This window comes from Falco punctatus (genome assembly GCF_963210335.1).
Source record: "Falco punctatus genome assembly, chromosome: 13".
Lineage (NCBI taxonomy): Eukaryota > Metazoa > Chordata > Aves > Falconiformes > Falconidae > Falco > Falco punctatus.
The window spans coordinates 1,630,826-1,653,415 of NC_137593.1; the positions used below are offsets into that span (position 1 = coordinate 1,630,826).

At 45.5% G+C, this 22,590-nt stretch overlaps 1 protein-coding gene across 2 annotated transcripts in view; it reads right to left on the bottom strand.

Moving 5' to 3' along the window:
* Nucleotides 1-21,023, bottom strand: part of PLCH1 (phospholipase C eta 1) — an 86,356-nt gene extending 65,333 nt beyond the window's left edge. Inside the window, exons 1-2 of one of the 2 annotated variants that reach the window (XM_080410165.1) lie at nucleotides 19,341-21,023; nucleotides 5,381-5,498 (exon numbers count right to left, since the gene is read on the bottom strand). In XM_080410165.1, coding sequence (XP_080266291.1) covers nucleotides 5,381-5,459 — 79 coding nt within the window. In that variant the 5' untranslated portion in view covers nucleotides 5,460-5,498; nucleotides 19,341-21,023. Of the gene's footprint in view, nucleotides 1-5,380; nucleotides 10,519-19,340 lie in introns of those variants that run through there. The other variant, XM_080410172.1, reaches the window with a different exon arrangement.
* Nucleotides 21,024-22,590: the final 1,567 nt, after the last annotated feature.

Sequence of the window (22,590 nt, forward strand, 5' to 3'; positions counted from 1 at the left end):
AAATACAGCCATTCCTACATTGTTATTGCCAGCAAACAAACCAAATATGATCCACAGCTTGAAAAACCTGAGAAAATTAAAAAAACCTTTTACCAAGCCTAAAGGCATGATGTACTTTGTGGTTTTGGCACTGTTTGCAACAGGAAGGAAAAGAAACTGGGTTCATCAAGTCCTCAAGGCTATTCTGAACATTATAATTGCTTATCTGCTCTATTCTACAGAAACTGCTAAAATAGCTTAAACCTAGATCTGTCTTGAGTTTGTTATTCTCTGTGTGCACACACACAGTGCTGTATCTCGCTGTTACTGAAGAAAACTGACATTTTTGCTTCTAGGCAGATAAGACTCCCTAGAGTGCAAGCCACAGCAGCAGCCTCCACTTCTGTAACCAAAAATTTCAGACATAAACAGATCACAATTTTAATACCCTCCAAATGCAGCTATTAGCAGCTTTTCCTAATAAAAGTATGATAAATCCTTAAGCAATTTTGATATAGTACTTAGGCATTACACATATGAATGTTCAGTCATTAGTCAAAGATAACCCATTTAAGCACTGTAGAAAGACACACAGTTGTGTATCAGTACTTGCCTAACAACACTCATCTCAAAGCATCATTATAATGCAGTAGAGCGGCCTCATCTGTGTACAGCAGCATTTTCCAGAATGAAATGGAAACACTGCTGTTTGTATTTGTTGTTCACTGTACACAGGAATTGAATTGGGACCACTTAAATAGTTGTCCAGCCTTATATTCACAGTAGTCAATATATTGCTTGCTACTAATTACATTTACAACTTCAGAGCAAGAGCACAGATAGGATGCTTTAACAACTTTTCCAAACCTTACCAATTTCCACCTCAAAGCACATTATTTTTTCCTGTGTCTATTTAGAGACACATGGACAATTTTCCATTTGCTCCTGTACCAATTTTCACCATCAGTTCAAATAAGCCTTTTCTTCCCTATGGTTTCCCTTCACAATGCATGTATAGTCAGCAGTCACATCCCCTCTCAATCTCTGATTTTCCAAGCTAAACAAAACACATTCATCTCATTTCCACTTCTGTCGTCCTCTCTGCCTGTTCCAGAGCTCCCTTTGCTCGAATACTACTGACTAAAACTACATTAGGCTGGGCCGTGCAGCACTAACACCTTCATCTCACTCCACAACACTCAAAATTGCATCTGCCATCACTAATGCATCACGTGAGCAAGGTGCTGTCCTCCTGTTGTTATCTTACATGCTTTGCCCTCTACCACCTCCTCGCTTACAGCTGATGGTCTCCCACATTGGAGCAGAAGCATTCACTGCTTGTCTTCTAAGCGACCTTCTTTGACATTCACACAGAGGCACCATGCACTCCAACAGGTTATACCTGCAGTGCTGCAGCCTCATTTGGGTGTTTCTGCTCTAAGTTGGGGGGTGTGGGGTGTTCTCCTTTGGTTGGTTTTGGGGTTTTTCTTGTGGTTTCTCTGTCCTTTTATTTTTTCTTACACAAAACGTTTAAATTATTGCAAATAAACACAGAGCTTCAGCATTCTTATTTATGCAGTCCACAAGAGTTTCTTACATTTAAACACCTCACCTGAAGGTGAACAAATGGAATACTATCTATTCAGGTTCTTAAAGCAATGCAGGTCCCAGAAGCGTATGAAAGAAACACCAGAGATAAACACAGTTGAGCAGCAAAGTTTATATTGTGTGCCTCTGTAGACACCTCTAGTCCTGAAATCTCTAGGGAGAAAGATGTTCCTATGCTTTTTCAAATGATGCAGTGGGATATTTTTATCTGACTGGCTTGCACCTGAGGTGCAACAACTCTTCCAGATTACAGGTTCAATTACAGATAATAACCTGCCACTGTAATGTGACCTTCCAGGCAAGCCCGACACAACTGAATTAGTCCATTGCTCTGAAGGAAAGAGTGCAGTTTAGGTAATATGAGCAAGACTGAATTAACATGACATCCTACCAAGAGCAGTCAAGTCTCTATTGACACAGGTCTGGAAAGAGGTGGAGAGGCCAGAAGACAGAAATTAGAAACTAAAGAGAGAGAACTAATTACAAATCTTTTATTTAAATTGCATTTCCATAACTGTATTTCTGAGAGAACTTAAGAAAAGATAATTGGCATAAATAACTAATAAGATAAGTACGGACAGCTACTTTCAGAGCTGCTGAGACAAAATCAGCTATTTGCTGAGCATGTCACAGCTTCTTTCTGTTTAATGATTACAGAATATAAACATCCATAAATGTAAAAAAATAAGCTAATCAACAGCTCTGTGTGCTTTTTCCCTGAAAAGCCACACTCTTAATATCAGAATATAAAACTATAATAGTAATATTTACAAAAATATCATGAAAACACTACATAAGTTAGAATTAGTAGATACTAGAGCTGGACACATACAACCCAAACACTGAAGTGTCAGCAAATCACAAGGGGTTGGATCACAGTACCTTCCCTGCTAACAGACAGTACCCTTCCCATGTACAGTTCACAATGGATTTTCTTTCCTAATTTCCCAGTGGTGTAAAAGAAAAGTTCTAAACAAGTACAATTTCCTTATGTCTACTAGAGAAAATATGGTCTCAGAGACAGGTAAGTCCCAATTCGGTTGTTTGGCATTCACTTCGTCATGCAAATGCCAGAAGTTCACTGTTCAGTCCCACTTGGGTCTCTCTGAAAGAGGCAAGGAGGATGGGTGAATCGTTAAGGAACGGAGGCAAGCACCCAAGCCCACTCACCCCCACCCACCCCACTACCCTTTGTCAGGACCTACAGCATCAGAAGGCTCACTGACAAAAAGCAAAACCTTAAAAAGCTCCGTCAACTCTTTTATCTGCATCAGCATAGTCCCATAGGAAACCAACTTCTCCCAAGCATCAGGAGCAACATGCTAATTCCTAGGGACATTCACAAGTCTCCTTATGTCATGCTGTTGGGAACTGCCACCTCTGTCACTGTCCAGCAGGGATGTCAGCTCCCTCCATTGACTTGGAGCGAAAGTAACTGTCACGGCAGTGTCTTGCTTAGGTTGGAGAAAAAAATGGGAAGCCCTGAAGGGTTCTGCCAGGGAAAAATAATTAATCCTGTCTGGTCATGAAAGACAAATAAATTAAGCCATAGAAACTGTCTGGTTCTTGCTAATTATGTCTTCTACTTCAGATGATTATCAGTTTGCAGACTCATCACTCAATAGCTGTTCATGGATTCTGGAATTTGTGTTAATGGATCATTATCAGTCCTTCGCACCATTAGCAAGATAAAGACATCGTGCTGCTCAAAAAAACCACCATCTCAAGTCACAGAGTATGGATCCGGCTTTTCTTTCACTTGGTCTGGAATAGCAAAACTGTAGCAGATATGCATTCAAAACATAGCTGCCCCAGTTACACACTCATGCCAGAGAGCAGACTGTTGCCTGGAGAGAAGCGTGATTAACGGGCACTAACCAAAACACTGCAAGAGTGCTCAGACTCAGCAAAGGGGGACCTGGGTGAAGACGTGGGAGACCACTCTCTCCTTCCACAGTGCCAAAGAGAGCTCAGAACGAACATAAGCCCACCAAAATCAGAGGGACCGCACAACTGTCCTGATAAATCCTAGAAGCGAATATCAGTTTCATTTGAGAAGCAATATAGTTCTGCCTGGAGATGACAGGTTCACCAATGACAGATCTGTGAACCATCTTCCCTGTAATGCATGTCCCAAATGCAGTGCACAAATGAATTAATATGACAATGCCGCTGTCAAACTGACTTACAGAAAAGTTATTAACATTATTCTGGTGTCCCAAATAGAACTAGCAGTGCCTGTGGGCAAGAAAATGCACTACAGGGAGAAATGGTGGTGTCTCTGAACAGGCTTTCATTAAAAAGATGCACAAATTGACAGATGATTAATTCTCCCACTAACCATTAGCTTCATTGATGGTGGCATAATCACAGGGACAAAAACACAGATGCAGTCAGGTTTACAGTGAGTCACATCATAGTTCTGTAAGCTGCAAAGTTCCCCAGCTTCCTGACAAATACAGTGAAAATGGAGATGTAGGCCCTCTAGGGAAAAAAAAAATTACCTTTGCTTTTGAAAAAGATGAGCATTTCTACCTTTAATTTATAGGCATTCCATTTTGCTGTTATTAGCAGTACTGTAAATCTACCCTGAAGTGACAGTTTTTAATCACTGACCTCAAAGGGAATAAGGAATACAAAATTTGGGCCTCTCAGAAACAGCATTAGAGAGTCACTTGCCCCGTAGGACAGGCAGGGGTCCAGCTGCCTTGTGAGACTAGACCTGTAGGAGTCTGCTTCAGGCAGGAATGGCTCCCAAATCCTGGTGGTCCCTCACTCACTGCAGGAGCACGGGCTGACCTCAGCACTGCTCCTTACCCTATGCCAAAGGGTAAAGGTACCCTGCAAAGGGAGAGAAACCTGTGTGTAGAGTGCATGCACTCTCTAGTTAAATTTTAAGCATTCAAAATTAAATTCTGAAGTCTTTAATATCAAAATGTCTTCATAGTATTTCCCAATTTTGCTGTTGGAAGGATACTTCAAGAACCGAATGATCATAGCAAGTAATATAATGGCAAGAGACTAAGATGTGAGGGGTTCATAGGGGACTAATGAGGAATCACTGTTAGGCATCTGTTTTGCACAAATGTCTCATCAATGCTTGGAGGTCAGGCTCTTTCTGACACTTTCAATTCCTCCTCGCTAGAAGCAGAAGGAATGCATACCTGCAGATTTCGCTGGAGTTCTAGAAATGCCTCAGGAGGCAACACTTAGATGTAAGGCAGCATCAGACCGTGTGAACACAATCAACCCATTTCACTGCAAAACACAGTCGCCATCCACACCCAGAGCAACTCTGCCCGCTGCTCTGCTCTTCTCCAGGCGCTAATGCTTTAGTTAGCGCTCGGGCTCAGTTCCCCTGAGCACCTGCCCGTCGGTGCCTCCACCCCGAGGGACGGGGAGGGGGCGCCGGGCCGCTCCGCCTGCCCGCAGCCGCGACGCGCCGCCGGGACCCCGCACCGGCAGCACCGGGTACGCGGGGTGCTCCCGCAGCGCCCCCTGGCGTGCCCACGCGGCAGCACCGGTAACCGGCCCGTGCTCCCCCAGCCGCCAGCACCGCGCTACGGGGGGCCGGCCCCGGGCACCCCACCCGCAGAGCAGCCGCCGCAGCGGGTCCCGGCCAGCCCGGCCTGCACACCCGCTCCCTGCCACCGTATGGCACAGGCACGGCCGCAGCAAGGCCGGCGCAGCACCGACTGCTAACTCACCCCAACAAGGTATACACAGAGATTTCAGTGGCCACTGACAGCAGGAAACACAAGAAGCCAAAAATATGAGAAAACCTGCAACTTACCATGAAATACACCATTGTCCGCTAGGAAGTGCCTGCAGTACTGCAGACAGCTTTTCTTATCCAGACTCCAGTAACTCATTGTAAGATGACTTTCTGCTCACCATCAAAAGCGGTGACCCTACGAAGTGAAACAGAAGATGGATAATCATGAGTTAATTTACAAGAAATGCACAACTACCGCAAGCACTATAAGGGTATTTATTTGTGCCCTTCATGCAAAATAGTTCACTAGCTTCATGCAAAGCATTACAACAAGCACAGTCCTTCACTTTCCAAATGTGCCCGTTTCCAAGGTCATGCAGGTGAAGGGTGCAGGCAGATCGCTCAGACCGAGCTAGAGACGGACTGCCAGCAATGCTTACAACCAGCAAGTTTAAGACAGCTGAGGTGAGCCCACCCTACCCAGCAGTTGCTGCACCCGCGCCGGGTGCCTGTTGTTACTATCAAACCCCACAGCCCCTGCAGGCTATCACAGGGCCACGGAGAGATGATCAATTTAATCTATTTCATGAAGCTGCCCCATATTTAACAAGCTACAGACACATCAGACAGCACCACAAAACTGTAAAACCTCCCCAAGTGAGGGTTATTAAAAGATGTGTATCAAAGGTAATTACCTCCTGATTTGAGACCACAGAGCTGCATTGTATGGACACAGAGCCCCCAAGCACTCCCCCTGCATCAGCCCACCCTTGCCCTGGGCAGACATTCACCCATGGGGGCTCGAGATGAACTCTGCTGGGGACAGGCAGCTCAAGCAGCTCCTTTGAGGAGGTGCAGTTACATTAGTGACGCAAAATTAGTGTCCTCCATCTGTAAGGGATCCAGGCTTTGCACAGGGAGAAGATACTCTCAGTTCAGAGCGCAAGTTCTACCCAGTACAGAAGCACAGGATAAATTGTCTATGTGCTTTACCATCTTTCCTGCCTGCCCTATGACCCCATTATACAGCTAAGCACTGATGGGACCAAACAGCATGAGTGGGAGCAATACCCTTCCTGGCAAACACCACCAGCTGAGGACAGCCCAGAGCACAACCAGAGCCTGAACACTCCCCCCTTGATGGCTGCCTGAACCAAGCGTCTTTATCCGCAGGCACAAACAAGCCCACAATGCTGCACAAGAGGAAGACTGGGATTCAACCCTGAAGCACTGCACTCTTTTCAGAGGCAGACTGCAGAGAATTCCCCTGAGACCACAGCAGACAGCCAGCAACCCTTCCCTGCACGGGTCCGTGCTGGCCCCTGCCTTCCCTGCTCACCTGCCAGGGCTGAGGCTCCCAGCACTGGCACAGGATGAGTTTTGCCTCCAACGCCAGCAGCATAAGAGACAAGCCCATCAAAGTATTCATGGCTAATTTGCCAGAGGTGCTATCACCAATAAGCACTGGGAATGGAGAGCAGTCTTTTTGGACACAGGCCCCAGAGTTTCACTGGAGCAAGCCCCCTGATAGCCAGTTTTTCTTGGATCCAGACAATAATATTTATAAACCAGTTAAAAGGGAAATGCACAGCAAGCCAGCACAAAACAAAGACCAGCCAAGCGAGGGCAAAGCAAGTGGCTGAAGCCAATCACTGACAATGAGGTGAAAAACAACCCCCTCTCAGCCCCGGGAGCCTTTCCATCACAGCCACTGGCTGTTCCACTGCCACAATCCGGGACAATAGGAACCATCAGAACAATTATTTTTAGAGACCTAAACAGTAGAAGTTAACTCATTAATAAGCTGGTGGTTATAACTCAAGACAAGGCTGTATTTGTTAGAGTCATTTCATTGAACTTCCAAAGGATTTCACCCTTTTGTTTTGCAAGTTGGACCTTGCAAAAATCCATCCCACCCACAGGTCTTATTATGCACAGTTAGAGTTACAGCCAAACAAACCAGCATTTCATATTTCTTTGACATTTGTTGCTGGAAAAAAAAAACAAAACTAAAACCCCATGGACTCCTTGATCTTCTGACACCCAGACACCGAATCCTTCTCCCTTTGCTGTTTTATCAAGTTCAAGACTCTTGTTTCAGCAATCCAGATACGGCATCCTCTTACAAGCTCACTTTGATCTCCCATTTTATCTCCCTCCCACCTTCACTCTGGTCAACCCAGCTGCTTTCTCACCCACACTCAGCACAAAACAATTCCAACTGTCTTTATTCAAGCAAACCACTAGCAGGATGTAAGGACACTGCCACTCAAGCCTCCTCATAAAACTACTGTCAGGGGGGCTTAGTGACAAATCCCCCCCCCCCCCCAAATGAAATATCACAGCACACTGGAAATGCCCAGACTGCAGCTCTGTGAGGAACACAGATGTATTTTGCTTATGTGATTTCAAAACAAAGAGGGAAAGATATAACCTTAAATCATAGCCAACAGGACTCATATTATCCCTAAGGACGAATTTAGCTACAATCATTCCCTGGGACCCAACCACTGTACGCAGCTGTAAGGGAACAGAAGAACCTGGAGAACTTTCACTCCTTCCCCACGCAGCAGTGTGATGAATGCTGTCTCCTGCAGTGGTGAAAGTAAAGCAGCCGACCATGTAGAGCCCAGAAATACCTGTTGTTTCTGGTCCACCTGGAAACAACCCCAGTCCTACCTCTGTTGTGGTCCCCTGCAATGGCTGGGCAGACCTCTGCTCCCCTGCCACTTCTGTCAGTCACCAGGCACCCCTCAGCTCATCCACCTCACAAACGTAGGGAAAAAGCAGGCTGTTCCTAGAGGACTAGCAAGCTGAAGGAGCTCAGAGAAGGTTCAACAGCACTGGCACTGTAAAGGGGTAGCAGTACCCTGCAACCTGGAGGCAAGGTAGAGGGGAGCCAGCTTCTCCCTCTCCCACCAGCGAGCTGTTGGGTCAGACGAGCTCTCACGGACACCCCTGCCAGGGGTGCTCCAGTCTGGAAGGTGGCAAGAAGTGGCTAACACGGGGCTGAAGTGTAACTTGGTGAAAAAGTGTAGCAATGTTTATGCTTACTTGCACTGTCGATTAGTACAAGCATTAGAGACCAATAGGCAAACACTAATTGATACCTGTGATGTTTCTGTTGCAGGTTTGAGAGGAGGCTGTTGTTGCAGATGTGGGATTTGCCTCTTCGCTGTTGCTTCTGTGGGGAGGAGAGATGGTCTGAATGATCCACTGCAGGCGTGAGCCAAAAACGCCTGTTCCTGTTCTGCTCTATCTTAAAACTATCACAGCCTCCATTACAGTATGTGTTTTGGGTATGGCCCACATATTGTTTACACTAAAGGCATATTTTACTAAAATTTGGAATGCTAAGCAGCAATACCCGCTACCTCTGCCAGACTTCATCTTCTACATTTCCTGGACTTTTGCCCTTGCCAGCCATAAGCTTTCATTATAGTTTGCCATAACTAGGGCCACTCTTCTAGCATTAATTAATAAGGCACAAGCTGTTAGTTACTTTTAAAGAGTAGGAATAATTCTGTCATCATACTCCAGCCTACTGCCAGGAGTTTTGCTTTAGGCTATACAAATAGAAGTAGCATCATGTTTTAATTAAAAAACCCACATCAATTACTCATCACTAAGAATTTACACCAAATAAAGAGAGATGATCTCTCCTGCTCTGCTCCCACACAGAACTTGTATCATGGGGGAGATGTATGGGGAAAATGTTGCTATCTATATACATAAGCAGTGCCTCCGAAAGAAACCCTTGACCCCCTCCCTCCCCTTTCATGGCTCATGCCGGTACAATACTCCTTTGTTCTTGTACAAAGGGTTCTCCCACACCATGGTGGCCCCTTAGAACAAAGGTTCTCCCTGGCACAGTCAGGGATGAAGGCAGAATCCCAAAGTGGCTGCATCAGCTGACACAAACATCCTGTAAGAAAACCTTCCATGAAACAGCAGCAGTTATTTGGATGGCCCTGAAAGTTATTTGCTTTCTCCATTACAGAGCTCTGGGAGAGACCAGCCAAGATCATGTCTTACTGTATTGTACAAAAAAAAAGCAAACAAAAAGCCAGCCAGCCACACACTTTGGGCCAAATACCATCATTTCAAATGAACATGCACTCAGGAACTTAACTGTACACAAAACTTGCACCATTTCAACAAGAGTAATATAGTAGAAAACTAACATCCTGATGACGTCAGACCAGAACATCATACAGGCCATATAAGTAAAAAGTCCCAATAAGCACATAATTAGGTTTAAATAGGAAACAACTATACCACCAAAACTATTTTGGCAAAAAGCTACTGAAAACCTGAACAGATGCAAATCTGAGTTCAAAATTAGTTTGCGTAGTTACTTAATAATGCAACCAATTCAGAAAGGGAGCTGAAAACACTCCTAGCTTTTCTGCTCTGCAGGTTTCTCAGTGTACGGGTATCACTTTTTCACAACAAGCAAAATTCCTTGCAGGTTCAACCGTGAGCCTGGCACATTCATTCCAAGAGGTAAAGCAATTGGTGCTTCACTGCCTGAGCTGGGAGATGTTACTCCAGTGTGACAGGAATCCATCTACTTCGTATCTGGATAAAGTGTATTATTAACATACAAGTTGAGTCCATTAAGTAGTCTGCAGAAACACAAGAACTTGAAGGAACTGTATCTTCTATTTTAGCTGATTAATTTCTATTATACGTCAGCCACTTTTAGTACTTCGAGTACTTGTTCCATAAGAGATGTACTTTCAAAAAGAAGGGCTATGATTAGTTCTACTGAAGAGTACTTTACGAAAGAGATATTAAGGGAAGTTAAACTGATCTTGCTCAAAGAAGTTTGATACAAAAAATAAGTTAAACTTACGTATTCGTGTGTGTATATGCATGCATATACATGTATCTGTATACATATAGATGGATGAGATGAGCAATTATGATTTTTATTTTGTTATCAAGATAGCGGTTAAACTCACAAGGAAAGTGTCGTTATATGCACACTTTATGAAATTGTTTTATTATAAGTTGTAGAGATGAACGTATAAGATACTTCTGGATTTAGCAGAGGACACATATGTCCCGCGTAGGTTGTGATAGATGCTTCCTGTTACAAGAGGTGTAACACCAAGAACGTAACACCTGACACCACCACCACCCCCCTCCCTGGTCTCACTGCATTCTGCAGCTTTCCCCTCCCCGCACAGAAAAAACCCATGCTTTAGCAAGCGGTGCAGAGAAGAAAGACACTCATTCCAGGGAATCACAGGCCATTGTACCAGCAGCTGGAGGGCAAGCAGCACTTTAAGCGAAACATTCTCAGCTCAGGCTGACTGTTAAGGTTAGCACTAAACTATTTTAGAAAGTAGCACCATAATCTAAACATTTATCTGCAATATTTAACCAGGACACTGTGCAGGTCCCTAATGTGAAGAGGGTATTAAGCACACATCCATTTAGCACCAGACAGGAACTCCTTTCGAGTCCTATACACAGCTCTCTTGAGAGCCTCAGACAGATAATTGGTAGTTAAGTGAGCAGTATACAGTGTGGAGAGACTGCTAATCTCACCTTTTCTCAGCTGCCCTCTCCCCTTCTGGTCTCTGAAGCACTTCAACAGATAACAGTATTAAGTCAATCAGATACTATGAATCGTTCCTAATAACAGGACAGTTACTGCAGTTCACCAGCCCTTCCCTCTGACAAAACCACAGTTCCAGCTTCAGAGTTCACTGTTCAATATAAACCCAGTGAACATATTTTGAAGGTATGATTTATTAAAAAATTATTCCTTTCCTTAGCACAAGACTATGTATGGTAAGAACAAATATTTTGAAAAAAGTTCTACCAAAGTTTGGGCTTTGTTTTTTTTTTAAAAAAAAAGCCAAAACCACTATCTGTCTGGCAATTATGTTTTCAACAGAAAAGAAAGTGCAGGAAAAAACTGAATATTCAGAGGGCTCCAGATTTTGGAAGATTGCACCTTTTGAGATACCTGTTAATAATAATTTTTACAGTGAAAAATAGTTCAGAGATACTGGATGTTACAATTGACATGTAATAAAGGGGAAAAAAACTGGTTAAGAACAAGAAGAGCAATACAGAGTCAAGCAAAGGACACACTAAGTGTTAGATTAGAAATAATACTGTATTAGATCCAGATACAGCCAGAGAGCACTCTTATGAGCATTAGACACATTTGTATGGGAGGGTGGAAAGACCATCTGGCTGGCACTAAGTAACAGGAATACACTGTCCAGAAACACTGGTCTTTAATCTGGCAGCCGTGACTACGGTGGGGGCACCCAGAATCTCTTGACGACTGCCATCATGTGCATCCAGTTAGCTTCCAGTTATCGCAAACAGCGGGAAAAAACCCACACCAGATCACAGTACAAATACTACTTTGACCTTTCCTTGGAGAATACTGAGGTAGTATTCAAAAGCTAAGCAACTTAGCTTCACAACAAATCTACATACAGCATTAGAGGAGAGGGTTAAGTTAACTGTGTTATCTTAAGTCTAAGAGTAAGCAAATGATTTGCACACCTCAGGAACAGAAAGAGGACTGCCCAGATGGGATTACCGGTCTTTCTGTACAACCTCTTAGTTCAATAAAGAAAATGTTCCAGATCAGGCTCTACATCATTTCTAAAGATGTCATCAGCACTCAGCAGCTTGGCAAACACATTGCAGTGGAAAACAGAGTAAGAGATACTTATCCCAGAACCCCCTCGCAACAGCCCAAAGGCTGAGCGCTTTCTTTTACTAATATTATGAAATAACAGAAACTGGAGGGGGAGTGAAGTCGTTTTCAATTCTGTTTATACCACAACATGCAACCAGGAAAATTTATGTTCTCACCAACTATTTCCCTGGAGCATGTTAAAATATGCTGCAGGATTTCTCAAAGGTTAGTTTATCAATAAGTAGCCATCAACAGGAACTTCTTTCCAGGCTTTATAAATGAGAAAAATAGCTGCTGTTTTCAGCCTGTGTTTTTACTTTCTGCAGAAAGTATCAACAAACCTTCTGGTGGAAAAACCTTCAAGCTTTCAGAGACCAGATGCTGCACAATGTGGGCTGTATTTTTTTTAAAACAGTATCCACAAAACAAAGTAGCTATTGGATGAAAAAGCTTAGCCATAGTTAGACCCGAAAACAAAATCTGAAGAGATTATAAAATCCTAGTATGAAAATATTTCATGGGGCATCCACCCATCTGCAGTCTTGGACTTCGTATTTCACTAAGCCACTAACAGTCACCCAAATACTGCTAAGCATTTAAGCTGGTCTGAATTCATGCAGATTTAGATTTAACTGTCATACAAACCCAGACCCTAAGGGTTCCATCGTCTGTGCAAATCACATCAATAAGCATCAAATATCGACACTCACTCAAAATAACTTGCGTAAATGTTGCTAATATTACATGTATAAGAGCCATGCAGAATAGGCAAGACACATTAGCTGCATCAGACGAAAGATCCATACTGCTGATACAAAAAGACATTTTCATCCTTAAATTGATGTCGCTCTCATAACTTAAGAAAGTTTCACCTACCTATGGTGTAAACTGTTTCATCAATGTAGGGATACTTTCCAGAAGTTAAAAGCACCTTGAATAAACAAAATGCTTTAAAAAAATACCCACAACAGAACACTCCCTTTTCAACAGCAAGTTTATCACCAGCATGAAAAAAGATTATCAATAATACTTGGTAATAGAAAGGAAAAACATCCAGTATCTGATCCTTTTCTTATTTCTCTAGGAACTGGTCTGGCAAATCAAATACGAGATTTTTGTCCGGTATATTTTTCTGCCAGATCAGTTCCCTAATCTAATGTGCCATGAGGCCCCAAGAACAGCTGTGCTGGCACAATGCTGGCAGTAAAGGTACTAGAGTGTGCGAGCCAGCACAGTAGCAAAGAAAAATTTCCTGTGGATTTCACTGGGAGCAACTGGAAACTCTTAGAAGTCAGAGTTGTCTATTGAAAGGGAAAAAGGCACAAGAGAGTTTGGATTTGGGATACAGATGTTTCACTTGCATGCATTGCAGATGAAGTTTCCTGAAAATGTGAAATTGGCGTTTTTTTCTTAACCTGTTTTTTTTGGCTATTCTCTCATTACAGCATTAAACACTAATCTGTCATACATCATTCACCACATGAAGACAGACCCTGACGTCAGTTTGCTTGTTTAAGTGTTTGAAAAAGCTGCTTTTAAACCTGTGTTCATTTTACAGCAACTAATCATCTACCTCAGCAAGCCAGAAATAGCACTATCCCCAGTGACACTGCTGCTGCCACATCAGGCCACAGCTCTCTTCACTGTCCCCTATGCTAGTTCAGTCTCTTGTCCCCATACCAAGGCTCGGCTGGGAACAGTCAGGAAACTGCACTCTGCTTCACTTGGCCAGCACCAAGGCATAAAGAGCAGGCAGGGACGGCTCACATCTCCCTCCTAAAGGCACCAGGGACAGGTGAGGTTCAGCCCAACCCTAACCACACCTAACTTGGATCACACTAGAGGACCGGTACCCACAGCTTGCTCCATGAACTACCCTTCCACTTCCCAGGAGAGGAGCAAGTAGGCTTCAGTGCACAGCACTGTACATGGTGTCTGGCCAAGTCACCCAGCCCCTGTTCCTCCCCTGGTTAGCCCACCCAGTGCAGGCAGGAGGCCAGTCAAGCTGTGTTAGCCTCTAGAGTGGACAACTTTCTTATCTGTCCTACCCACAGCTAACATACAGCAAACCTTAATGTTCCTGGGCCTTCTAATTCTGATGGAGCTTTTGTTTCAAGTCATTTCTCTGCTCTTTCTGGGAAGTCATGAAAAGCATGTGTCAGCACAACTTGCTGAGAAAGGCATTAAAAAGGATTTGAACTGACTCCCCATGGCAACAGACCCTGAAAGGGAATTAGCATTTGCTCCCCATTCCTCAAGAAGCCTAAATGGAATTTGTTTTTCTCCTATTTAAGGAATTATTTCCAGAAGAGCAGCATGCTGCTGTCTCTATCGCTCAGCAGATGCAGCTTCAGCACACCCTGTGTTCAGCACAACAGTCATCCCACCAGACACGGAACTAATAAATATGAGCAAGTGTACATTAATGTTTTCCTTACACAACTTCCCAGTACTCCGCACACCCTTCTGGTGCTTTTGCCAGCTCTCTGTACATCAATTCACTAATCCAAATAATTTTTTGGTTTTGCTGCCAGAGGTTTTCAATCTCTGTATGTCAAATGCGAGCGTCTTTCTATGCTGGAGATTTTAAATCTACCGAGAGAGAACACACTTTACCACATTGGCAATGATTGGGTTTTTTTATTGTATCATCAACAACACTTCTTCAGATTCTATTATGCTCTGAGATTTTTTAATGTTTTCTCGTATTTCTTCTGTAAACACCACCACCCACTTCAAAGTAGGCAGAGGAACACACAGCAAGCACAGAACTGTCAGCTCCAAGAACCATCAATCCCAACATGAACAGTCCCGAAGTCAGGGGAAACGATTAACCTCAGAGGCAGTTCACAAACTCCCAGAGATTCCTAGCTCATGCCTCAATCTCCAGGTAAAAACTGGAACAAGGCCGGGGGGAGGAGGGGAATATCCAACTTTACCTCCCATGCTGGAGATGATAAATTTCCACAGACAAAGAATTACACTAATGCATGGGGTCAAGAAAATAAACTCCCATTCACAGCACTCAGTCCAGTGGCGCTGATGCTGACTAGGCTGAACTATTGAGAGTGTTGGCAGAGGGAGACCACTGGTCTCCCAAAAACACATGCAGCACCGCTTTTAGCTGAAGCTCTGGTTAACACTGCTTTGCCATGGTGCCTGGACTGTGAAACATCAAAGACGAAGGAAGGGAGTAGATGTTCTCACAGAAATTCAACAGAGCGAGAAATTCACTGAACAGCTGCTAATAACACATCTTTAAGACTTTCTGAAAATACCTGACACAGACTTTAAGACCTTTTCCCAACAGCAAAACAATGCTTTAAAGACATGATGTCATGATAATGAACACAAAGTGCAAGCTTACCTTGTTCCTACTTACCATGATTTTAGAAAACAATAATTCTCTTTCTAGACATTAAAATTAACATTTCTCTTCAGTAGGTCATTCCATGGCTTTAAGAAGGACCTTCTTTACCTTGATAGATCAACAGAAACATACTCTGTAAAAGGCAGACAGTACGCAGCACACCAGATCATGCCTGAGAGTATCTGTCTCTCACTAGGAATAAATACTTGATAATTTGGACAAGTCATTTTCAGACATACTGTTAATATATGAGACCCTATTCCTTGAAATGGCAGCACTGCCTGTTTAAATAGCTGAAGCAGCTATTGCTGAACTCGTAGCTATTGCTATAACCTACAAAGCCCTGGATGTTGCTCTGCTGTAGCATAGAATAATTCAAACCATGTAGTAAAATACAAAATCAAAAATAAGATGCTTGGAAAGGACTCTGGCCAACACAGCCAGCCATGTACACAGATGATCTGCATCTTGTACATTTGGCTACTTACCAACTGACACACAGTCCCCCAAAGAACAAACATTACATACCACAGAACCCTTCGTGTTTGTCATCAATTGATATAGTTGGTAATTCTTCCATCTTGTTCTTGGGGGGACACTACCAACCAATGTGCCAATCACCCACGGCTGGAACTAAGACTAAGCAAAGAATATGGGAAACCCATTGACAAGAGGCTCAGTAATGCCCAATTTAGACCTATGCAGTTACAATCGACACATCCCGTACTCCATCTCAGTGACATGCTTGGTCATGCTCCGTGTGCATGGGGACCTGAACTTTAAGTCAGTTCCAATAACTCAAGCCTGTAATGGAGCATGGACTGCTTTACACAACAGCTTGTCTCTACTTGAAATTTCTTGCAAGCAACCTTCAATTATTTCAAACTGAAGAGACTCACACAGACATCTCTTGCCAAGAATGATACACTGCTCTAATACACACAGCCAAACGTCCATGGAGCGGTTTTGCACTGCTCACCGGTGGACCCGAGCCTCCGCAGGGGTATGCTGCATCCCCAGCATCAGGTCCCTGGCTTTTTCTAGCACTGCAACAGGCATCTGCTTCCAAACTGCTGTCAGCAGCTCTGCCCATCTCTCCCTTGCACTCTTCTGCACTCCCACTGCCCCTGTGGGAACCTTAGTAAGTGCCTACCTGCAGGAGCAGATATTTCCTCACATTCTGGATCTGCCAACCTGCCTTTCCATCTCTCAAATGCCTGCTCCACATCACCCTCAGCTACCCAGGTACAACTAGATAGTCCTTCTACCCCTTCCTGGGGTGCGTGAGAAGCGTGGGCAGCAGGTCAAGGGAGGTGATCCTCCCCCTCTACTGTGCCCTGGTGAGGCAGTGGGCTCCCCAGTTCAAGAGAGACAGGGAGCTACTGGAGAGGGTCCAGTGGAGGCTACAAAGATGACAAAGGGGCTGGAACATCTCCTTTATGGAGGAAAGGCTGAGGGAGCTGGGCCTGTTTAGCCTGGAGAAGGCTGAGAGGGGATCTCACCAACGCATGCAAATGACTTGAAAACGAGTGTCAAGAGGACAGGGCCAGGCTCTTTTCTGCAGTGCCCAGCGACGGGACAAAGGGCAACGGGCACAAACTGCAGCACAGGAAGCTCCATCCGAATATGAGGAAAAACTTTCATTTTGAGGGTGACACAGCACTAGAAAAGGCCGCCCAGGAGGGTTCTGGAATCTCCTCTGAAGACATTCAAAACCCAATGAAAACCTGTGCAACCTGCTCTAGGAGAGCCTGCTTTAGCAGAGAGTTGGACTAGATGGATCTCCAGAGGTGCTTTCCAACCCTGACCATTCTGTGATTCTGTAATGCCAGATGATCAGCAAAAGGCTCTGTAAGTCAGGAAAGCAGAGGGCAAGCTCAGATCTCTGGAGTAATGACAATGCCCTCCATGTCCATGGAGATTGGAAGAAGAAAGCCACCTTTGTTACAGAAAACAACTCCAGTTTCCTAAAGTAAACAAGAAAGAAAAAAACCCACCAAAACAAAACAAACCCAAACAAAAGAGAGTACACACACCTCCCTCCTGACCATTAGATCAGCCTGCAGGAACATTGGCCGACCTCCAGTGGAAGCACCTTTTGATTATGAACTTAGAAACAAAGACAGATTTATTCCTAACACAGTCCAGGCTCAGTGGTTCAAACCAACTAATCTCTGGGTCGTTGTTCAGCCCTGCTCCATCACCCAAGGGTACCACACTTTGCTGGTTAGTGGCTTTAACACCCTTCCAGTACAACAGCCACAACGATTGCTTAGAACATGCTGTGAATCCTGCTATGCCAAGGGGAAAATGTTGTAATGATAGTGTTTCTAAAGCACCTTCATTTCAACACATTCAAGTAAATCTGAAGTATTAATAAAATAGGTTTCTGTAAGACCCTACAAGGCAATTATGCATGTCAGCCTTACCTCCTCTGAAGACACAGGCAGAAAAAAACTGTCCTGTTGAAAGTAACACAGGAGGTCTCTAGCAGACCTGGAAACAGACCTCTGCTTTCCGAATTTGAAGTGCTTTTGTTGTTTTTTTAACATTCAGACCTTTTTAAGCTTATTAAAGAACCCAAAGGAAACAAAACACAACACACACCCCTGCGAAACAAAACAAAAAAGTTCACCATCACCACACCACCCTGTGTACCCATAGCCCTGGCTTTGCCATCTAGGTTATCAATTTAAATTCAATTGGATCTTGGGTGACACCTTAAAAAAAGAAAAACCTTATTCAGATTTCATTAAAGCAAAACCATTGTATTTACAAAAAGATCACTGTGTAAAGCCAACAGAAATACACAGCTTCAGTGTTAAAGCCTTTTCCAGAAATAAAAGGCAGCTAAATATTGAATAGGAGACTAATTTTCGTTGTATCTTGATGCTCATAAAACTGTTTTACTGCCACAGGCGTTTCTTGACAGTGTTTTCATTACAAATCAAGTCATGCAAAACTGGGATCTTTTAATAGCAGGTGGCCTCTCCTTTGATTTTATGGAGTGAAAATTTTATTCTCCTTTACAAATACTGGCGATTTTGATCAAAGTCATCATGGGACACCCGCCTCAAAGGGTGAAAGGACAGGAGCATTAAATCAATTCCCTAGGCAACCTCCCAAGCTGAGCCAGTATTGTTAAAATAATGAGTTGTGCACCACTTGATCCAAAACCACCAGCTGATCCCCATTTTTATAGACAATAGGTAGCATAAAACCAGAAAGCGTCTGCAACCACTCAGATCATTTGTCCACAAATCATGTATCTTGAACTGATAAAACTTAACATGTTTTCTGGAACAGCCTACTAGCATTTTTAAACCTAGAAAAAGTATCCTTCAGAGTTTAAAAAAAAAAAAAAAAAAGTAGTGTTCTCAAACTTATTACAGGGAGCTAACCTTTAAAGAAACAGGAAGGTTTTTAACAGTGTACATGCATTCTTGTCTCACCTCCCCCCAAAAGTCCACATTTTCTTGCTATACACCGCGTTATCTTTAACTTAGGTGTCTCGTTGAACAGTTGAATCCTGTCTTTTTAGTAATGTTACGTGCAATTATTCTTTCATATTTCAGAACAACAGACACCTAACGTTTTCCCTTGCTGCCTCCAAGTTTCGTAACATGTGGGTCAGAATTCCCAAGGACAAGTAAATCAGGAGAGTCAACTGAAAACAGGCAAACATTGTGCTTTATAACTCAGGAGTTAAAGCACACTTTAAACAAAGAGCCTATGACTAGTTCATCAGATAAGGCTTATATCTTTCTCCCTGGAATCTAATAACACTTCTTCTAAAAACACTTTCCAGTCAGCTAGAGTTGAAGTTCCCAGAATTATACAGTTGCTTAATTACAAGAAGACAGGCACGGAGTATAATTCCCAGCTCATTGTATTATTTTGTTTTTTTTTTTTTTTTAAAGGAATTATGGAGTAGATGATCAGCCCTCAAACAAGGTGTTTTTAGGAACAACTCAATCCACTCGGGTTCTCACCTCGCACCTATTCCAGCACCTTCCAGGGTCAGGGCCAAGCATGCTCGGTCAGGGCTTCACCCTGCGGGCAGGCTCTCATGGTGGCACCCGGCTCCTCGCGGGGGGTCAGGATCTTGTTCAGCCTCATTTAACCGGGTCTGGCCCACGCTTAAGGCAGGCCAAACGGCTGCACTTCTCTCCGGTTTCAGCTGGTTACCCAGCAGTGCTGCGCCTGGACTGGCACAACCTTAGAGCAGAACCTCCCAGCCACATGGCAACAGTCCGGTTTACCCCCGAGAGAGGGCAAAGCGCCCAAAGGCGACTGGAAGTTTGTCCAGCATGATTCATTATTTAACCAACAAGGACAGACCGTGCCAGGGGAAGGAACGGCCGCGGTTTCTTTATAAAGCGAGTGTAGCAGCATGCCCTGAGATGCCGAGTGCCTCACCGACCAGAGAAACATTTTATCCGGGGGCGGGAGGGCGGGAGGCGGGGGGGAAGGAAAAAAATAAAAGTTACACTTTGTAAACCCTCAACTTGCGGCTGCAGATCCCGGGAAACCCCAGCGTTAACTCCCACAACGAAACCCAGCGGAGGCTCCCAGAGGGCCGGGGACAGCCCCGTTCCACCGCCCAGCCCCGGCCCCGCCTGAGGGGAGCCCCCCCCGGCCTGAGGGGAGCCGCACCGCGAGTGCCGCCCGTGGCGCGGCCCGTCCCGTCCGTGGCCCGCACTCACTTACTTACTCACTCACTCACTACGAAGCACCGGACTCGACTCAGTCCCGCCGCCGCAACCTGCTCTCCCGTTCAAACGCACGGCGCTGCCGCCCGCCCCGCCCCGGCCCGGCCCGCCCTCCGGCGGGGAGCGCAGGGGAAACCTGGAGCAGCGGCGCGGCCGGAGCGGAGCGCGCTCCCCCGCCGGCGGAGCGGCGGCGGCGGCTGAAGCCGACGATCCAGCCCCGGTGTTGCTGCGGCCCTGCGCCCGCTCCCATTCAACCTGCTCCATTGTGTGTCCGCTCCGAGCCGGCGGGGCGCCGCCGAGGGGCCCTGTCCCTAACCGTCCCGGTAGACCCTCCCCACGGCGGGACTCTCAGAGCTGCCCGAGCCGGGGCCGCGCCCCAGCGGGAACTGAGAGAGCGAGGCGGCCCCCCGGGCTCACCCACCTCGGTCCCGTCGGCGGCGGGTACCAAGGAGACGCGCGGCACCGGCCCGTCGCCTCAGGGCGCCCCGAGCCGGCGGGAACCGCCGCACCTGCCGCGGGGCGGGGCGGCAGCGCCTCCCTCACGGCCCCGCGGGCGGGCGGAGCAGGCCGGCGCGCCCCGCGGCAGAAGAACCATCGGGTTTGACATTTTTTTTTTTTTTTTTTTTTCCCCCTTTACAAATTAACGATGCACTCCAAGGGCTGTTCGCCTGCCGCGGCAGGGAAGCGGTAGCCGGTACTTACACAGCGCTGGTTTCCCTGACGGACAGCGTGGCGATGGCCGCCGGCGGTCCTGGCGTGAGGGAGCGCGCCCACTCCTAGAGGAGGGGGAGTCTAAAACTCGGCTCTCGAAACGGTAACTTCATACCCGATGGTCCCGTGGGTGGCCGAGGGGGCTGCGGCCGGCTGAGAAGCGAGCGGGTACCGCAGCGAGCAGGGCGGTAACCCGAGGAGGGTGGCCGCTGCCTCCCCCGGGTCCGGGCCGCGGGCAGGGGACGCCCCCGCCGCCCCGCTCAGCCAGCCTGCGGGGCAGGGGCGCCAAGCCGCGCCCGCCGCCCTCGGGTGGGCTCCGGGGGGCTGGTCAATGTTTATGACAACCATTTGCCTTACGTGCCGCACCGGCAATAAAACGCCTGTGCCATGCTGGAGATAGCTCCCTTAGCGAGCCATCAGGAGGCCTCTGCTTTCACTCCCTGTGATCTTTCGAAGATGTTGTACCGCTCACATATTCAGAGTTGCAGCGATAAAGGCACGAGAGTTAAGCAGTTTAATTCCTGACCTTATTCCCAGTCACGAAAGAACTGCATCCTCCGCCTGGAAATGCTCCATAGCGCGTTGCTGCTGTGGCTAAAGGAATGGGATGGTGTTGCTCAGAGGCAGCGTGGGGTATTTTAATGTGATGGAGAAAAGTGCTGCTTCTCCCAGTCAGTTCCTCAGCTCTGCAGAGCTATTTGTTTCTACTCCTGTTACCGCTCTTTCAATAGACAGGCCTCCCACAGAGATGAGATCTGCAACCTCTCAAGCCTTGCACAGATGGAAAGCACGGCTTTGAAAAAAAACGTGCTTTTTTTGAGGGGGGAGGGTGTGTTGTTGGGTTTTTTTAAACAGCTAAGCCCTGGATGGTAAGGAAAACAGCATTAACAAACAATTACAGAAGCTGATTCTCACAAAATCATTTGTCACTGCAATTGCAAACCCTGCACCACTCGGCTACCCTCTGTGAGACTAGTGTCCATTACAGCATCAATCCCATACATGAAGCTGCTTCCTCTGTATTCTGGCCAAGAACTGTAGTAAGGGCACATCACCAAAACTTCTTGTCTTGTGCAACAAACACAAAAAGAGATCAGAGGCCTGAATCCAAAGATTTGGATATCCCACTCCATACTTCCTTCCAAAACCATTTCATTTAGGCTACCTCACTACCACCAATACAGGGAACTTTAAAAACTTAGTTCAGACCAAAAGGAAGGCCTTCTTAAGCCACAACCTAATGGAAAGGACACAGCAATTGCTGTAGTTTAGAAAAGTCTCTAGGGCTTTTCTGAACTTCATCAAGGGTAAAAAGAGGCAAGACTGTGAGGGAACAAAGGTGGTTCACATTCACCCACACCTCACCTCTGTTTGCTAGAAATGTAGCATGTGGCTTCCTCAGATTTTTCTCTCAGTTTTACAGTGGATTTTTGTGATAAATCCTTCTATGACTCATTTATAAAGTGAAGGTAGGAAGTCTTGGTAGAAAAAAACAATCATAACTGTACAGTTATGACCAGTTTGGGAAAGCTTTTTCTATTTGCCAGGTATAGGAACAGGAACACCTATAACCCCTCAAAGAAGTGTATTATTGCTGAGACCGCATTTGTAGTTTGGCATTAAAAGTCAACTTTTAGTTTTGCTTTGGAGGATGCTACAGCCGATCCCAAATCCCTGATCATCTGTATGACTTTTATGTCCAAGTACCACAGCAGCAGTTGGTCCAATTTATGCATCATGTATAATGCATAAAACCAGATGCCTCACTTTTCTTCCCCCCTTCCCCCAAACAGGAACAAATACCTGGTCTCCAGCTGCC